The following is an 18,296-nucleotide window of genomic DNA, read 5'->3' as shown; positions in this document are numbered from 1 at the left end:
GAAAACACTGCAGAGTAGGTAAATAAATCAATTAATAACGAGCCAACGGGCGTGTTGCGTTTGTTTGCAGGGGGCTGAGAAAAATGTGTCTGTCGAAATTATTATTATTAAACCTGAAAGAATCCAAATGGGAAAATCGAACGGGAAAAATCTGCACTTCTGCCAGTGAACATGTGATCCATACAAAAACTGAAGTGACAAATGTAAACGCAGTTGGCATTGGAACTGTCAAAAAGTGTAACTAATCCCCGCACGTATTGTTTACATCACGACCGACGACCGGAAAAGGATTTTTCGTTCGCAAGCTGTAACTTGTAAGTAACTGACCCCAGTGTCCACTGGTGAAACTATTAATTACGCTGCTTCTGGTTCCCAAAAGGACGAGGTGACAATGTGGCCGTCGACGGTGTGGGTCCTTTTACTGGTCGTGTGCGTTCAGTGTGCGACGACGCACAAACACTCGCACACCCATACGGTCACCAAGGAACGCACGGAGGACGGGGCGTACGCCCCGCGGGATGCCCATCATATGGAGGACGGGGAACACTATTCCGAGTTCGATCACGAAGCGATCCTGGGCAGCGTGAAGGAGGCCGAGGAGTTTGACAATCTTTCACCGGAAGAATCGAAGCGCCGGCTAGCGGTGCTCGTCACTAAGATGGACCAGAATGCCGACGGTTTCGTGGACCGGCACGAGCTGAAAGCCTGGATTTTGCGGTCGTTCAAGTCGCTGGCCGAAGAGGAAGCCTCGGACCGGTTCGACGACGTCGATTTGAACAACAACGACGCGGTAACGTGGGACGAGTACCTGCAGGAAACGTACGGTATGGACAGTGAAGACGAGGAGGGCGTACGGTTGCCGTTCGAGGAGCCACGGGACGACGAAGAGCGGAAGCTGATCCAGGACGACAAGGAAATGTTCGATGCGGCGGACAGGAACCGAAACGGAGTGTTGGATGCGACCGAATTTGTGCAGTTCGTTTCGCCGGAAGAGTTTCCCGAGATGCTACCGATCATACTGAACCAGACGCTGCGCGAAAAGGACCGTAACAATGACGGGCGCATCGATTTCCAGGAGTTTGTCGGTGACAATGCAAAGGATCACGACAAGGAATGGCTCATCGTAGAGATGGACAAGTTTAAAGAGGATTTCGACCGGGACGGCGATGGCTACTTGAATGGAAACGAAATCTTGTCTTGGGTGGTGCCTAGCAACGAGTAAGTGTTCCAATGGTTGCTATCGAGTATCGAGGGGAATCGATTGTTAATGCGATTCTTTACCCCACCTCCTCCCACAGCGAGGTAGCCAGCGACGAAGTGGCCCATTTGTTCGCTTCCGCCGACGATGATCATGACGATAGATTATCTTTCCTGGAGATCATCGACAAGTACGACATCTTCGTGGGAAGCGAAGCTACGGACTACGGTGATCATCTGCAGAACATTCATCATTTCGATGACGAACTGTAAAGAAGGCTCCATTAGCGATCGGTCGGCTCTCGATCGTGCTCGTTCGATGCATTTCTGTATGACCTATTTTACTCACCACCGTGGACTAACGATGCTTTAATCGAGTCTCGTGTTTAGTTACTTTAAAATCTTCAAATATTTATATTTTCTTCTCATTTTCATCAAGTGTTTGTTCAATATTACTTATATTTAGCGCCACTCCATGTCAGCTGCCATTAATATAGTTAGTAAAACACGTATTCTCGTCGTTTTTATGCCAAAAATATTGATTGTGCACATGCCTAAATCTGTCCAATTAAATTTGGTATTTATTCACTTCAAACGCTTTTAACGCTTTTAGTGAAAGTTAAGAAAGTTGGTGTCAGAAACTGCGAAATCGTGTAGCAAAGTTTGCCGGTTTCGGATAAAGTTGGAAAAAAACGTTTCATTCTTTTACCCACTATTGCTGGATATTTATTACAAACCGTAGTTTTCGATAAAAGCTCGTGAGGGAACATTGTCGCACAAAACGTATCTTCTTACTTTCTACTCGCCCGGACGCTGGTGTCAGAAGAACTATCAAAATTCCAAATTGCTTTTTGTAAGTCTACAATATTTATTTGACGGGAAAATTCGGATTCCCGATGGTTTCGAAAATAGCGATACGATCGAATCTTACTACAGCAAAACATACAGTAAACATGTGCGTGTTTCTTTTACGTCGTAATACGCCCATTAACTCCGGAACTAAGTGCCATTAACTCAATACTAAACGAACTGTTTTCATTTCTTATTATCCTAGGTATACGTATATAAATATTAATTCCTTGCACGGAAGTACAGTACATGTTTACACAATTCCTTTTACTGTTCTGTACAGAACAGTAAGAGACCGGAGCGGTTGCAATGCAATGAGAACCTTAACATTGAAATCTAGAGCATCGAATGTTGTGGACTATTCCAAAAAAATCTTTGGCACTTGCTACTTTGAAAAGAAACGAGGAACACAACGCATGCACAGGGGAGGGATACCATCCTTTGGGTGACAAACAAATCACTAAACATGACGTCCATACGGGAACCGATAAATCGGATAAAGATTATGCCTTCCACAGGTGCATAGAGAGCAATTCAAGACTTTGCGGATTGAGATTACTGACGCACTAGAAGCGCAGTGTGCAGGTCAACCGATTGTTATTGTGAACGTCGTTCTTGGCCGCTATCAGCCCTTGGGCCTGCGAAGGGCTGATCGTGATCAGTGGAGAGAGCCGTTCGGTAAACACCTGATAGTTGCGTTCCAATTCCTTCTGGTAGTCTTTCTGGTCGGGCAAAATGAGATTGCGATTCTTCTTCAGCGCATCAGCGCATCTATTGGTTTTGGGGCAAATAAAAAAAGAAAATGATGTGTTCAGAAGTGATTGAAAACGCTTCGCTTGGAATGCTTACTTTTTGGAGAAGTCTTTGAAACACAGCCGCAGCTTGTTCTGATGCTTCGTCGGGATTGTATTGCCATTGGCGATGCTCGACAGAAACACGTGCGCCATTTCCATCGGACCCTGGTTCACGGTGGTACCGATGCACCCTTGCAGCACCATTTGCAGTATCTTCGGGTCGGCCGGCTCTTGAATGGTAGCGGCCGCCAGTTCGGCCGTCTTCTTCTGTATGTCCTCGATGGCCACCTCGATCGGTTCGAGCACAATCTGCTGCCGCTGGACCACCTGTATGCGCGTCTTCACGTACGGGAAGTGATTGGCCGTGGTGAGGATGGTTTTCCTTTTGCACTGCTCATGCAGATCACCGTGGGCTTTGCCTGACTTGGTGAATGGTGTCGCAAATATGAAACGTTCTATGAAAAAAGAAAGGCCGATTAGGAATGCAAATAATCGAAAAGGACATCCCCACTTACTGATGTTAAAGTTCCGCTCGAAGTACGTTTCTTTGTAGCGCAGCTCGTACGTTTCAAAGTACGGCTCGACGTACGTGATCTGAATGTAGGTCTTGTCCGGGTCGAGGGTGGCCACTTCGACGGCGTTCGAGTCCTTAATGATTTGCACCACGTCCGGCCCGAACCGATCGGCGTAGAAGTTTTGCAAGCGGCTAAAAATCTCGGGCAACTTTGTCAGCGTCGGCTCCTTGTAGATAAACTCCTGCTGATCGAGATCACCGAACTTGGCACCGTAGAAACCGACCCGGAAGTAGGTGCCAAACACGCGCTTACCCTGCAGCTGCGCGATGCGATTGAACGCCTCGAGCAGCTTGCCGTGGATCGAGGCCAGCTTGCGGAAGTCACGGTTCGCCTCGCAGATCGGTATCAGCACCTTGTACACGTCGTTCATGGCTTCGTACATGCCGGCCGCCTGAAATGCGCTGGCCGCATGATCCAGCAGCTGCTTCAGTCCACCCTCGGTAAAGCTGTTCCCCAGACAGATGCCATCCTCGCCCGGGCTCACCACATCGTCCGAGACGGCCGACTCCATCAGGGCGTTCGGTGAAATGTGCTTAAAAGAAACGGCCCCAACCGGCAGATGGGTCTGCGATTCCAGCATGCTTAGGTACTCGGCCACCAGGGCCGCACTGTGAACGTAGCACATTGCCGCCTCCGTGTGGTTGGCACGTTCCGTGTGCTTTTTGGCCATATTCTCCAACCACGTCAGCCGCAGATCCGGTGAGTTCTGGTACCCTTTCGCAATGCGGTTCATGAGATCGAGCAACATCTCGGGGTCCTCCTGGTACTCCTTCATTTTGACCGTGTCCGAGAGGATCATGTGCAGATTGAACAACAAATCTTGCACCTGCTCGGGGAAGGATGTGTCCTGCAAATCGGTGTCCGATTCGGCGTACACCAGGATCGTTTTCAGGGCCCGGCGCAACGACTGCTCGCTGAACGACGAACTGGTGCCGACCAGCGAACTGAGTGACATCGTGACCTGCATCTTAACGCGAGCGAAATTCTACAAAGAAGAACAGGTTAGAAATTCCGAAATAAAAACCTGAACCCCACCCGGACTTACGTTGCCGATTTCGAAATTTTGTCTCATCAGCAGATACAGCGAGGCAGCCGCTTGCGATCGCACGGTCGGCAACTGGGAGCCACAGTGTTTTAGCAGCAGCAAACAAAGATCGGCACAGTTGTCCGTCTCTTCGTCGAACAGCAGATTGTGGTACTTGAAGACCAGCGAGCGCTGCGAGGCGAAAAGGTTCTGGAGCGCGAGCGTACTTTGGTTGCGCGAAAGCGCGTGCAGCAGCACCTTCAGCACCGTGCCCAGCAGACTGTGGTGCAGCTCGGATGAGGACGCGACCTGCACGATCATCTCGAGCGTATCCAGCACGGTCAGGCACACTTCCGTCGCGAGCGAACCCTCGATGAAGCTGCACATCTCCAGTTCGGCTTCGTTTTTAATGTTGCTGTCGTAGAACTGCGTCCGGATTTGATCCTTCTTCCAGCGCAGCTTCTCGGTCGAGTTGCGACCGTCCTTGCGCCGGTTAATGAGATCGTTACGCGCCGAACCGGTTCCACGGATAAACTCTTCCAGCTTTTCGCGCATATCGGGCGTTTTGCGGAAACTGGACGTGTTGCGTTTCGATGTGTTCGCCGGTTGCTTCTTGCCGCGGTACTCAAAGTTTGGCAGGCAGATGTTCAACACCTGCAGCATCTGGTGCACCCGATGGGGGCTCAGTGCCGTCGTATACTTGATGAGCGTGCCCGGTTCGAGGTTCTTCAGCACCCACAGGAAGCACGCCAGTAGGTGGCGCGTGTCGCCGGTTAGGGCGGCCTTCGGTTTCGGCGTTTCCGACACGTAACTGTAGCGCCGTATGCCGGAAATGGCAAACGCAACCTCCGGACTGATGGTGCTGGTGGTTGGTACCGATGTCGCCGGACCCTGATAGTCGTCCAGCTGACCGATTGTGTTGAGACGATCGTGTGACTGAGACAGTGGAGTGTGTAGCTGCGAAATAACGTCCATTACGATGCCGAGCAGCGGCAGGTAGAGGGCCGCAACGCGAGCCCTTGCCTCAACCTCACTGTAGCGAGGATCGAGATCGTGCGAAGTGAGCAGATCGCGCAGACAGCTGATTGCTTTGGCGTGTAGTGCAGTGTTTGAAATGTCCAGCACGTTCGCCAGTTCCTGAAGCACCAACCCAACGAGGAAGTGCTGCTGACGGAACTCGACACTCAGATCGGCGTACAGTGCACGATCGTTGCCCGTCATGGCGCTGACGTACGAATTTTGACTGTTGTTCGATGTGACGCTCGGTGTCGGGCTGCACGGAGCCGAGAGGGCCGTGTAAGGCGTACCGAAGGGTAGATTCAAGGCGACGAAATGTTCGTGGCTGCACACGATACGCAGGAAGTCCAGCTTGTACTGGATCATGTCCGTGGTGGAGGTGCTTTTGGTCATGATCACCTTGTAGTACGTCTTGATCAGCCCGTACACGAACCCGCGGTCCATGATGCTGAGCAGATCGAACACGAAAAACGCCAAACTGGAGTTGATCGACTGGGCCAGCTTCGGGTCGCTACTGTTGTAGCCGACCACCTTGGTCGTGACCAGGTGCACGAGCGTTCCGATATCGTCCGTGTATTGATGCGGAAAACGGCTTTTGCGGGGCGAATTCAGGGCGTTCGTGAGGTCCAGATGCTCGATCATACTCTTCACCATCAGCTCGAACAGCATCCACGAGTTCGTCATCGACAGCTCGGCGGCCGTTCCACTCGCCACCACCCAGTTGAGGGCGATTTCTTCGTGCAGCAATCGGACCAACCCATCCTTGACGCCGGACCCAGGAGAACATCCGTCCGATCGTACGCTCAGGGCACGATCCGCCGTACGGCTTAGGCCGAGGTCAGTGAAATCGATACTGCTGGTGCTACGGTTCATCTCGCCGGCGTCAGCGGACGCCGGTCGGCGGGTGGGTGTCTGAAGTGACCCGAGCTTACATTTTGGATCCATCGGATGCGGAATCTTGCATTGGAACTGAATGTAGGTGCTCAGAATGCTCTGCCGTCCGTAGCGAGCCTCGGGTTGCAGGGACTGAAAGAAACATGCGTCATGCGATGATTATTTTGCTGTGGACCAAAATCCCGTTCAATCCGGTTCCCGTTACTTACACAAGTTTTATCCGATATCTGGCAAATCGTTTCGAAGACGTGCTGCCCGAGTGACAGCGCTTCGCCACCGATCTTGTACGTGGTCACCAGCAGCTCGATCAGCTTGTCCAGTATGACCTGAATATTTTTGACCAACTGCTCCTGATCAGCGCACTGCAGTTCTACGAGCGTTTTCCGGAACTCTCGTTCCATGTTGCCCTCACCGATGCGGGGCGGTACCTTGCGCATATCGAGACACTCGCACATGAAGATAAATTTGTCCAGATAATCGTCGAGCGCGTGAACCGAGGTCACCGCATCGATCGTGACCGAAAACACCTGCCGGTGGTTGTCGAGCCACTTGGTACCGGGCAGCTGCACATCGGGCGGTATGAAGGAGTAGTTGTCCGGCGGTTCCTCCACCATGACGGGCAGATTGAACTCACCCACGTTCAGGTGGCCGTCCTTGAGCACCGGCAACCAGGTGTACCCGACCGGTGTCTCCACCGTGGACTGCACTTCCTGCGGCTTCTTCTGGCACGACACGTGGAAGAGCGTGAACAGAATGTGATGATTTTGCTTCAGATTGGCCGGCAGCTCGATCTTGATTTCGTCGTAAAACGTTGGCTGCTTGTTGTGGTAGTTGACGGCACTGTACGCTTCGGTGCTGAACTCGGCGCAGGAGCTTTTACCGAAAATGGCCGCCACTGCGTCCGATTGCTTCTCACCCGCCATCAACTGTACCCGGACGGCGATGTTGCGGGCCGAACCGGCGCGCGTTGAAAAGTTTAGCTCCTTCGTGGACACAAACAGCAAGTTACGGTACGCGTAGTGCGGGTTTAGAATGGGTGTCGATGGAAACTCGAGCACTTCCTTCACCGGTCGTGTGTGATCATCCGGGTACGGATCGATTCTGGCCAGCTCCGGTGTCAGCGCGTACTTTAGCTCCTCGGTAGCCGGGGCAATCTCCACCTTGATCGAGCCCGGTATGCACTTGTGTTTCTTCATCAGCGCCGCCGGGCGCTTCAGCTCGGGCAGGAACTTGTACAACTCCTCGTCCTTCATTTTGTCCGATTCCTGCTTGAAGAAGCTCGCAACCGTGATGGCGATCGGGCGGAATGTTTCGATACTGTTCGCAAAGTCATCCGGTGACCAGGAGCGCCGTTTTTCCATCTTTCTCTCCAACGAACCTCGGCGCGTCAGTGTGCCCATGTCGCTTGCCCGCTTGCGGAACTGATCGAAGCTGCTGGTCGACGACTTTCGATCGAGGCTGTTGGAGCTCGAAGCCGATCCAATGCTTTCGCGATCGTCCTTCTCCATGCCGTCGCCATTGAATATGCTCGTCAGATAGATGCCGGTCCAGGCGAACGGCATTCGGTACTTGCCGAGCCGCTCGCAGTAGTCGGACGCATTGGACTTTGCCTTGTCCTTGTACTTATCCTTATCGTCCTTAAGGTACGGTTCGACCGAGTCTTTGATGTCCCCTTGAAGCACTTTTTCCAGTCTTATGACGAGATACAGTTCGTTGCTTGGGTTCGTGATGTCAAACACCGCTTCCCGGGCCTGCGTGCTAATGTCCGAGAACGGCACATGGTTCACCAGCATTCGCCGCAACGATTCCGGGTTCATGTCGAAGTAGAAATTCTCGGATAGCTTTTTCTTCTCCTTCGCATCGTAGATCGCCATCGAGGCAAAAATGGGCTCCACCTCCAGTTCCAGCTTGAGGTGCAAGCACTTCACGTGGATCCGGTTCCCCAGGTGTTCCATTGGAATTTCGGCCGGCAACCGCTTCTCGACCGTCAGCTCACTGACCGGGTACAGATCGAACAGCGCTTGCTGGCGCTCCTCCTGTCGCTTCACTTCATTGCTTTGGTCCACACTTTCCGGAGGCACACGCTCCAGGACGCCCGTGATGAGCGGATCGTTGACGGAGCTTCGCAGATCGAACGATGCCCACGATCCACGCGGCGTAAGGGTGTCCGTGCAGGTGGACACCGAAGAAAGGCTTGCGATCGACTGGCGGCTGCTGGGGGTGCAGCTTTCGCTCGCGTACAGCGTGGTGGAGGTGACGGATTCATCCAACGAGACGCCCATCGACCCAAAGTCCCGGTCGATTTCGAACTCCTGCTGGTACGAGGTGGGGCTGAGCGCACCCTTATCCTTGCGATCGCACGAGCTACACGATCCGGAGTGGTGTCGCGCCGAAAACTCGACCACCTTCCAGGGTCGCGTGAAACAGTCCACACAGTGCTGCACGTACAGCGGAAGCTCCTCGAGCGGTTCCTTGGGAGTGACATGTTCAATCGTTCGTATCTTGCGTGGCACTATCTTCACCTGCACGTCCCCGGAAGGGAAATCCAAAATCGACCGCAGCGGATCCTTGTGCAGCAGGCTGCTGTGCTGTGCCAGAAACTCCTCGTAGTCAATCGGTTCCACCAGATCGCACAAAGAAATCTAGTGGGGAGGGGCGAAAGTGACCAAATTAACTGGCTGCTGCTGGACTCTGGCCGCACGCACCCCGCTGGGCAATACTCACTGAAGAGGAACACACGGAACTGCTGTCGCTTTTCGACAGCAACTGATAGTTGGCCACATTTTTGCGAATGTCTGACGAATTGTGCCTACGGGGAGGAGTGGCAGTTATTGATTTCACGACAGTACCTTTTTCAGCGAGCCCCCCGTTTCTGTACTTACTTGGTCAGTTTCGAAGCGAATGCACGCTGTGCAGACGACATCGTGAGCAGAGATTCTTCGCGTGCACCGAGAGTAACACTGCTTTACACAAAGAAAGTGATTATTAGCACTTTTATCACCACTTACACGTAGCGTAGCGAAGAGATTGTTTTCGTCTCGAGTGGGACGCCATTGAAGGAATAAAACCTTTTTTGACAGCAGGCTCAGTGCGTGAACATAGCCCCCCGCGCCGACTCTGTGGTGACGCAAATGTAAACAACGAGCAAGTGAAATAGGCATCCGGCAAAACGTTCGATTGGAAGCAACAACGATACTTTAGGCGATTTTCGTACCATTTTGAACTATTTTCCGAGAACTTGATAAGGCCGTTTCTGAGGTACCAATAATATTGTAAGCATTTGATTGTAAGAGTGCAATACTTTTCTCCAAAGTCGATACTAAAGCAACACACAACACCCGTTTGACAGTTTGCCTTGATCCCGCGAGAAGAGCAACAGCCAATTGTTTGTAGAATAGAGGCTCAGGAAGCTTACGGGCTTCTCGGTGATGGTCGTCTACTAAAATTGTTAAACATTCACCGATTCGCACAAACATCGAGAACCTAACCAGTGTAGTTAGTTAATATTAAAAGGAGGTACACCCGTACGCCCCTACGCCAGTTCAATATATCCTGTGCGGTGTTTTCTGTAGGCGACCGAAAGTTGCTCGCTTTCTCGTGCCATATTAGGAAATCGGTTTGTGTGGCAAATATGGTAATCAGCTACGAGTTTTTGGCCTAAACTCTGTCGGTGCCCTCCGAAGCGAACCATGCCCAAATGCTGTTACACAGCGGCACAGAATGAAGGCATACAGATATTTGTTGGTGCTGGCGGTAACTTCCTTTCTGCTGCTCTGGTACTACATTTACCGCGTCGACAATGGGACCAGCTTCGGCGACCAGCAAGATTTTGCTGACCAGATAGGAGACACTAAACACGATGGCCAGGCCAGGTGCACACTAAAGCCGGACATTTAACGAAAGAAACATTTAAAGTACAGTTTCATTACAGGAAAGTTTTACCGGAACTACCACCGAACGGGACGGAAATTGCGGTGGTAGTCGTAGCATGCAACGAGCGGCACAACGAAGCACTCAACTCACTCAAGTCGGTCTTAATATTTAACCGCAATCAGGCGCCGCTCCGATTTGTGGTGATTGCGGAGGAGAAGCTGAAGATAAACTTTATGGAAAAGTTAAACGATTGGCAGGAGGTTACCGATCGGATATTTACGTACGAGATCCATTCCTTAACATTCCCGCGCGCCAACAAGGACGAGTGGAGGAAATTGTTTAAGCCGTGCGCTGCTCAGCGTCTGTTCCTTCCGGTAAGGGGTAGCAGTTTCGTGTGGACGGAACTCGAGATGACACGCACCATGCTTTCCGTTTTCAGTCCCTCCTGTCACACCTGGACGCTGTGTTGTACGTAGATTCCGACACCGTGTTCCTGTCACCGGTGCAGGAAATATGGGGCCTGTTTCAGAGCTTTAACGCATCCCAGTTCGCCGGTATGGCACCTGAGCACGAAGACAAGAATGCCGGATGGTACAACCGGTTTGCGCGCCATCCGTACTACGGCGAGCTAGGCGTGAACTCGGGGGTCATGCTGATGAACCTGACGCGGATGCGCGAATTTGCCTGGGAAGATCACATACTGCCGATCTACCGCGAGTACCGGCTGCAGCTCGTCTGGGGTGATCAGGATATACTAAACGTGCTGTTCCACTACAACCCGGACCGGTTGTACGTGTTTCCTTGCGAGTGGAACTACCGGGCGGACCACTGCATGTACATGAGCGTCTGTGAAGCCCCTGATGGGGTGAAAATAATCCACGGCAACCGAGGGTACTTTCACTCGCAGGCTCAGCCCATCTTTAGTCTCCTGTACGCCACACTCGAGCAGTACAGCTTCCGGACCGATGTCCACGCGAACGTAATACGCACCATCGAAGAATCGCTGGTGCTACCGAGCAACTCTAACTGTGATAAACTGCTGGACAAGTTCCTGCAGGATCCACGCAAATACTTCAAGCACAAACAGTATGACGAGCTGGCCTAGGCCGGCGTATCTGTCTGCCGGTGGTCAATCGGTTTTATTTCGATGTCTCTCTCTCCCACGATGGCTACCACCTGTGCATCTGTGCGCAACTTGAACTCGCAATCGTCCAATACCACGGCATTTTGTGGCCGGTGAAAATAAGAGATTAATGACCAATTCATGAGTAGAAGATTTCACTAGATGTAAAAAAAAACGGCAGAGCGGTTAACAAGCACACGAATCGATGATGTAGGTCAAAACTTGTGTTACGTTGTACATAAGGAGTGTGTGTAAATAAATGGATTTTTTACCTAAAACATCGCCTTCGAAAAGCTCTTGATCGTGTTAATTTCGGAGAATCCAGTTACAAGTGTGTAATACGTCTCCACGTGGCACGATGGAATCGTGTCTAGGGGCAGTGTTTCTCTGCGGACTGAAATACATAAATTCAACTCAGCCTCAAATATGTTGCAATCATCACCGCCGAAGGTTGATAATGAACTTCGAGCGATGTCCCCGTTTTGGCAGCGCACGAACACCTAACCTTATCTCGCGACGACAGCCTCCGCCTGTCTGCAGCTCTTGAATTCACTTTCCTTCTCTGCAGATTCACCGTCCGTGCCGGTGCCGTTCTGAAATCGGTAAACGAAGTTCACCAGTTAAAAGTGCCTTACGATGTGCGCATAACCTGTTTCACTGGACGGGGCAGTTAGCATCGTTCAGCACTTCAGAAGGATTGTCGGACCGTCGGGGCCGCAGGGGCCGGGAGTGGAAAGTTCAATCCGAAGTCGGACGGTATGGACAGAGGTTACGACGCGTTGCCTCGTAAAGCCGTCGGTAATCGTCTCGTCGCCATCGCGGCCGTTGAAGTCGTCACCGTAAAGGTCGCATCTTCTGCCAACGAATTGGCAGGTTTGACGACGGCAGCAGGCTTTCGCTAAATGCACTTGGCGGTCAGTTTCATTAATAATATTCTCAAAGGGTGTAAAAAAGAAGCAACCGAGCTCTGCGTGTGGTGTTTCTGGAAAAAATATGGCGTCTCCCATTGACCGGGTGGATCGATCAGTAGTTAAGCTGATTGGTTCGCTTAGTGTGGCTTAATTTTTTACTAGCTGCTCCCGGCGCGCGTTGCCAAGTCCCATTTCATCCTCATTTCTCATATCCGAACGGTTTTCTTTCGTGCTTCCCGTTGGATACATGTCGCACCAGCTGAATTAGGCTCAAATTGCTTGAAAATTATCCGAGTTCAACTGAAAAGAAACTAAATTTTGTGTGGGGGGTCGAACTTGCCTTGCAAAAACCCTTATTCTGTGTTGGCTTCATATAAAATCTGACCATTTTATCGAGCTTAGCCGACGTTTGATTAGGTTATTTGTTATTTGGTAGATTATATTTTGGATTGCCTAGAAGATTGAGTGACTTCGGAGCTACCCGTCAATTACAGTTTATAAACTGCTCGTGAGTACCTGTGAAATTACACCAAGCTGTCAAAAAGAAACGGAACCGAAACTGTCAAAACGCACCGCAGAACAGTAAACAAACTACACGCAGACGAATTTAAAAAATCTTTGCACAGAAATAGACGATTGCATTCGAAATGAAACCTTCGGCATTTATCAAGAAGACGAATGGTGTTGAGTAAGTTGGTGTTTGATGCATATTAAAAGGTATTACAGCACATTATTTTCCAGAACCCCCAAAACATGCCGATGGTGCTTGGCGGCGTGTGACGATTTAGAGCCCCTACCGAACGACGAAACCGGACAATATAAGCTTCAAAAACTCTTTGATTGTACCGGTTTTCAGGTAGGACGATTGTTAACACAGACATATCAGCCTTTTCCACAAGAAAGACTATGAGACTCATATTTTTACAGGCCGATATATTACCTGGAGTTCCGACGTTTTTGTGCACGAAGTGCGAATCGCGTTTGGATAAGATGTATACGTTTCGCTGGCGGTGCAACGAAAACATTGCACTGGTCAATGGATTTACCAAAAAGCAAACCACAGTGAAGAACGAGGCAGACATCAGTGAAGACCATCTTGGCCACTCTGCTGCACAAACGGTTGACACAGAATTGTTAATCAAAACTGAAGTCACCACACCGGATGCAGCGAACGATGCGATTCAGAGGAGTTGCACAGTTCCTCACGTAAATGGGACACATGAATGTTGTGGCAACCAAGCTGATGATTTATTCGAAGCAGAGGAAAATCCAATTGCGAAATTAGAGAATGAAGATGTCGATGAACAGGATAACCTCCAAACAAATCCTTCAGAACTGATCTGCCGAGAAGATTCCTCTGTGACAACCAACACGTGTATTAATGATTCGGCATCAGAAACAATTCAGAAAGGAATTGCTGCCATCGACGCTGGAAAACATCTCAAAGGTGGCCGAAAACGTAAAAACGATCAAAAGAAAACGCCACGTCGGTTGCGTTCGTATAAACGTCGGAGTGATCAACGCGTTAATCGTACAGAATTGATCTGCCAGGATCGAGAAGATCGCCCTTTGACAACTAACACGTGTGATAATGATTCGGCATCAGAAACAATTCAGAAAGGAATTGCTGCCATCGACGCCGGAAAACATCTCAAAGGTGGCCGAAAACGTAAAAACGATCAAAAGAAAACGCTACAGCGGTTGCGCTCGTATAAACTTCGGAGTGATCAACGAGATCACAGAAAAACTCCTCGCAATAAGCAAAAGCACCATTGCTCTCATTGTTCAGCAACTTATATTCATTCAAGCAAGCTGAAGATTCACATCCGGACACACATCGACGAAACGCCCTATGCGTGTAAAACCTGTGACAGATCCTTCAGATCATCCAAACATCTCCGGAAGCATTCTGTGCGTCACAACAAGGATCATAAGTGCCCGCATTGCCCTTCAAAATTTGCGCTTTCTTCAGAGTTTAAGGTTCACATCCGCACTCATACTCTTGAAAAGCCGTTTTTGTGTGAAGTATGTGACCAAGCATTCAGGTTTTCAAGCAATCTGGCACAACATAAGAAAATCCACAACAAGGACCAACATAATCAGTGTCCGCATTGTCCGTCCAAGTTTCCACGGTTATCCCACTTAAAAGATCACATTCGCACGCATACCGGTGAAAAGCCGTTTTTGTGTGAAGTATGTGACCAAGCATTCAGGTTTTCAAGCAATCTGGCCGAACATAAGAAAATCCACAACAAGGACCAACATCATCAGTGTCCGCATTGTCCGTCTAAGTTTCCACGGTTATATAAGTTAAACGAGCACATTCGCACTCATACCGGTGAAAAGCCGTTTGTATGTGAAGTATGTGACCAAGCATTCAGGTTTTCAAGCAATCTGGCAGGACATAAAAAAATCCACAACAAGGACCAACATCATCAGTGTCCGCATTGTCCGTCCAAGTTTGCACGGTTGTCCGCATTCAAAACTCACGTTCGCACTCATACCGGTGAAAAGCCTTATATGTGTAAAATCTGTAAAAAAGCGTTCCATTCATTATCTGCACTATCACATCATTCGAAAATTCATAAAACGAATAAATAGCATTTGTTTCAATCAGTACAATAAAAGTGATTGTTCACAAAACATTGTCTTTGATGGAACATAGAAAACAGGATATAACGAAGACAACGTTGCGACAAGAGAAAAAGGAATTATAACGTTAAATTTAACTGTTCCATTAACAGTGCAAGTTCAAGCTTATCTAGAGACATTACTTCATATTTACTCTTTTGTCTTAGATCGAAGTCGCATGTTTTAATTTTTTTGTTTATCCCCTTGATATCTCCGTTGCTTTTAAGGTAATAATAAAAACTTGAAATCGATATAAATATGTAGAACTAGCTGTTCCCGGTGCGCGTCGCCACGCCTTATTTCATCCTCATTCCCCCTTACTCCTAAATTTCAGACGATCTGGTTTCCCGGTGGCGTCTGATCGGCTTCCCCTTCCCCTTCCGCTTCCCGATGCGTTGATGTCAAAACTCGCTTGTTGTTTTTGGCTCAAATTGCTTGAAAACTATCCGAGTTTTGCTTAAATTTACCCAGATTTTGTATGGGAGCCTCGTTCTGTAAAGACGGGAGGGGTGTGAAACATTCATCAGAACATTTCCTCTTCCCCAAAACTCCCACCTGTAACACATCGTTCAAAAAGTCCCGGGACTAACTATGAAAACAACATTTTATCGGCAAAATTCTTAATTATTCATCAACATAATCTCCTTAAAGTGTAATACAATTATTCCAGACTTCTCTAACTTTTCAATTTCATGTTTGTAGAACGGTTTGTCTTTTGACTCAAAATGACCCTCAGTAGCAGCGATCACCTCCTCATTCGAGCCATATCTTTTTCCCTGGAGCATCTTTTTGAGATCCGTAAAGAGCCAGTAGTCGCTAGAGGCCAGATCCGGATGAGGAAGCAGTTGAAAGCCTAATTCTTTGAAGTTAATCATCGTTTTGATTGAATTGTGCCATGGTGGCTTTTGTTCCATTGTGAGCAAACGCGGCACCCATTTTGAGAAAACCTTTTTCATATCCAATTTTTGGTGCAAAATAGTAAATGCACTACCAGTTGATATGTTCACTATCTTAGCTATCTCGTGCACTTTCATTTTGCGGTCATCCATCACGATTTTCAATACTTATTTGGTGTTTTCTGGATTTAGTGCCTCATTTGGCCGACCCGAACGTTCCGCATCATTTGTATCAGCACGAACACATAGAAGTCAGCATACCTCCGAAAAATGGTTGGTTTCGACGGAGTAGAGTCTGGTTTACGTTTTTCAAGCCATTTCTGAGCTTCAACAGTGTTTTTTCCCATTAGAAAACAATGTTTTATCAACACACGAAACTCGCTTTGGTCCATTTTTTCAGGATTGCAAAAGTAGCGTCACTTTAACCACTATAGCTTTCTTGGTTATGCTTCGAATTACATCAAATTTTGACACACCTCATCTGAAGGTTGGTACTTCCGAACCCTGGTATATGAATTGCATTATTAGCGCCATCTCTATGGTAGTCCCGGGACTTTTTGAACGGTGTGATAGAATTTGGTTCGATTTGGTTCGAAAAAAACCCGAATTTTGCTACATTTTATGTTACATTACGTCTCAAGTCAAGTTTTAAAAGCTTAGTCTTTCAAAACACAAAAATCGAAGCAAAGAAAACGGATGGTTGGGTCCTGGTATTATGTTGAGAAGAAAGCTCGGGCCACAGTTAATTAATTTACCAGAGTACTAATTAAACAGGTAGGAAAATTTAGCTACACCACTCATTGACCAACCTGATGTGGCGGAGTTTTTTTAAATTCTATTTTGCCTTTGCCCGCGAAACATTCATTTGTGGTTGTCGTTAAGCATTTAAGCCAATACCGAAGCAGTTAGGTGGAGGATACATTGTGGTCTGCGGCCGCTTCAAGAGCCTGTCCGCCTGTCCGTGTTGATCGCGCCGACACGGGTATTTGTGCAATGGCGGAGAGCAACCCAGCGGCTTCGACAGTCGATTACGCACCGTTCGGGCGCTCGTTTCGGACTCGATTTGTATTCCACTGGCGACACGAGTCACCGACGAGCATAATAAGCCAATGACTATTTATGTTCGTGGTGCCGCTGCGTGATGCATCTTCGCATTCCAGCCAGAGCCGGTCTCCGCATGGTGCCGACATCAGAAAAATGTAATATTCATATTCGAGCACCCTTAACAGGCGGCGGTTACGGTCATCATGCCGCCGACGTTTGCATTGTTATGCTGAAGATGCTCCTCATCTCGCGCCGCGCGAAGTGTGTCTTGTTTATCATGCGTTTTTAGCGGCGCCACGACGCCAGAGGCCCAAACGCAACCGGCTCCGAACCCGGTCCGTACGCCGTAAAACGGTGCGAAAATAAGTCAAGGTTAGTCCCGAGCAGTTCCCTTCTCCCCTTCGAACGTGAATAGCGGTCACAGAGGTGCTGCAGTCCTCACGACGGCTGGGTTGGGCAAGGCAGCGTGGCGAAACTGGCCTCGGTTCCAGCATCGCGCTACCAGCAGCTGTGTGTACTGTTCCATCCATCGATTCCACGTTACATTGCGCCCAGCCTTCCCCGGGGTCAACATAAGTGAAGATCATATCCCGACCATTGTGCCGTACCTTACCTTTCCGACTCGTAACGGCGAAATGTGATGAAAATGGCGCCGAAGTACCAAACAACACCTGCGTGAGCTGCTATTTGTTATTATTCCGTTAATATTTGCTGGGGGTTTTCTGTGCAGACACTTCGCTATCAATCATGGCTCTTCCTCTTCCAGCGCCATGTTTGGTTGTGTCAAATATGCAAACCAAATCGACCTTTCGGAGATCCCCCCGGGTCTTCCGACTGCCCCCCGGGTCTGGTTTATGCGATCGAGAGAACCGCCGTCGACGTACGCGGAAGAATAACCTGTCTCGAATAACCGCTGCATGCATTTTGCACCCGTTGATGCGTGGAACGTTTTAACACTTGTACTTTCGCCAAACAGCACAGCTCAGTAATGCAACGAACCGGTCCGATTAGTATCCCACCCGAAAAAAAACCTATTAATTGTTTCTGCACACGACCGCGGGGACGATTTACGGATGACGCCATTGTTCCTCCGGCCACCTGATAGCAGCTCGCGAACGTGATCCTTGCCCATAAATCGCACCCCAGAAAAAGGAAGCCAGCCCGCGAGGGCGAGGCAAGCCGAGACTCCTTCGGCCGTCGATCAGGCGCAGGTATTTTTGGTTGCGTAACGCGCGCGTCGCCGCTGCCAACACAAACAGCTATGGGGCCCCTTTATTGATTGTTTGATTGTTACAGCACCGGTTTTGGGGTCGGTCTGAGCGGCGACCGGAGCGATGTCTCGTGGGTCTCATCTCGCGCGCGCGCGCGCGATACGTTTGCGGTTCCTGTTGTAAATCATATCAGCCTCGGCTCAAACACTTGCCACCACAGCTCCATCAGCTATGCATCACCTGCGGTCACTGCTGGG

General features: G+C 49.5%; 3 protein-coding genes across 3 annotated transcripts; 2 read left to right on the top strand and 1 right to left on the bottom strand.

The window, feature by feature from the left end:
* The first annotated feature begins 385 nt into the window (after positions 1-385).
* LOC128272202 (reticulocalbin-2) lies at positions 386-1,757 on the top strand. The gene is made up of 2 exons (XM_053009962.1): positions 386-1,218; positions 1,299-1,757. Exons 1-2 carry the CDS (start codon positions 392-394, stop codon positions 1,468-1,470), a joined length of 999 nt encoding a protein of 332 aa, XP_052865922.1. The 5' UTR covers positions 386-391; the 3' UTR covers positions 1,471-1,757.
* A 648-nt stretch (positions 1,758-2,405) lies between these two features.
* Positions 2,406-9,273, bottom strand: LOC128273379 (dedicator of cytokinesis protein 6). The gene is made up of 7 exons (XM_053011323.1): positions 9,233-9,273; positions 9,075-9,159; positions 6,537-8,992; positions 4,461-6,465; positions 3,356-4,400; positions 2,896-3,295; positions 2,406-2,817 (listed from the first exon to the last, which is right to left on the bottom strand). The coding sequence occupies exons 1-7, from the start codon at positions 9,271-9,273 to the stop codon at positions 2,613-2,615; spliced, it is 6,237 nt and encodes a 2,078-aa protein (XP_052867283.1). The 3' UTR covers positions 2,406-2,612.
* Positions 9,274-10,008: 735 nt separating this feature from the next.
* Positions 10,009-11,540, top strand: LOC128273459 (glucoside xylosyltransferase 2). Its single transcript, XM_053011426.1, has 3 exons — positions 10,009-10,222; positions 10,282-10,597; positions 10,663-11,540. Exons 1-3 carry the CDS (start codon positions 10,071-10,073, stop codon positions 11,326-11,328), a joined length of 1,134 nt encoding a protein of 377 aa, XP_052867386.1. The 5' UTR covers positions 10,009-10,070; the 3' UTR covers positions 11,329-11,540.
* Positions 11,541-18,296: the final 6,756 nt, after the last annotated feature.

This window comes from Anopheles cruzii, chromosome 3, assembly GCF_943734635.1.
Source record: "Anopheles cruzii chromosome 3, idAnoCruzAS_RS32_06, whole genome shotgun sequence".
Lineage (NCBI taxonomy): Eukaryota > Metazoa > Arthropoda > Insecta > Diptera > Culicidae > Anopheles > Anopheles cruzii.
This window is presented reverse-complemented; position numbering and strand designations above follow the sequence as displayed.

What these genes read in the sequence shown, in the direction of transcription:
- LOC128273459 (XM_053011426.1), top strand. Translation starts at nt 10,071, where the DNA reads ATGAAGGCATACAGATATTTGTTGGTGCTGGCGGTAACTTCCTTTCTG. An exon ending in AAACACGATGGCCAGGCCAG is followed by an intron (nt 10,223 to 10,281) that starts GTGCACACTAAA and finishes GTTTCATTACAG; the next exon opens with GAAAGTTTTACCGGAACTAC. An exon ending in CTCAGCGTCTGTTCCTTCCG is followed by an intron (nt 10,598 to 10,662) that starts GTAAGGGGTAGC and finishes TTCCGTTTTCAG; the next exon opens with TCCCTCCTGTCACACCTGGA.
- LOC128273379 (XM_053011323.1), bottom strand. Translation starts at nt 9,273, where the DNA reads ATGTCGTCTGCACAGCGTGCATTCGCTTCGAAACTGACCAA. An exon ending in TTCGCTTCGAAACTGACCAA is followed by an intron (nt 9,160 to 9,232) that starts GTAAGTACAGAA and finishes TCCTCCCCGTAG; the next exon opens with GCACAATTCGTCAGACATTC. An exon ending in AAAATTTCGAAATCGGCAAC is followed by an intron (nt 4,401 to 4,460) that starts GTAAGTCCGGGT and finishes TCTTCTTTGTAG; the next exon opens with AATTTCGCTCGCGTTAAGAT.
- LOC128272202 (XM_053009962.1), top strand. Translation starts at nt 392, where the DNA reads ATGTGGCCGTCGACGGTGTGGGTCCTTTTACTGGTCGTGTGCGTTCAG. An exon ending in TGGGTGGTGCCTAGCAACGA is followed by an intron (nt 1,219 to 1,298) that starts GTAAGTGTTCCA and finishes CTCCTCCCACAG; the next exon opens with CGAGGTAGCCAGCGACGAAG.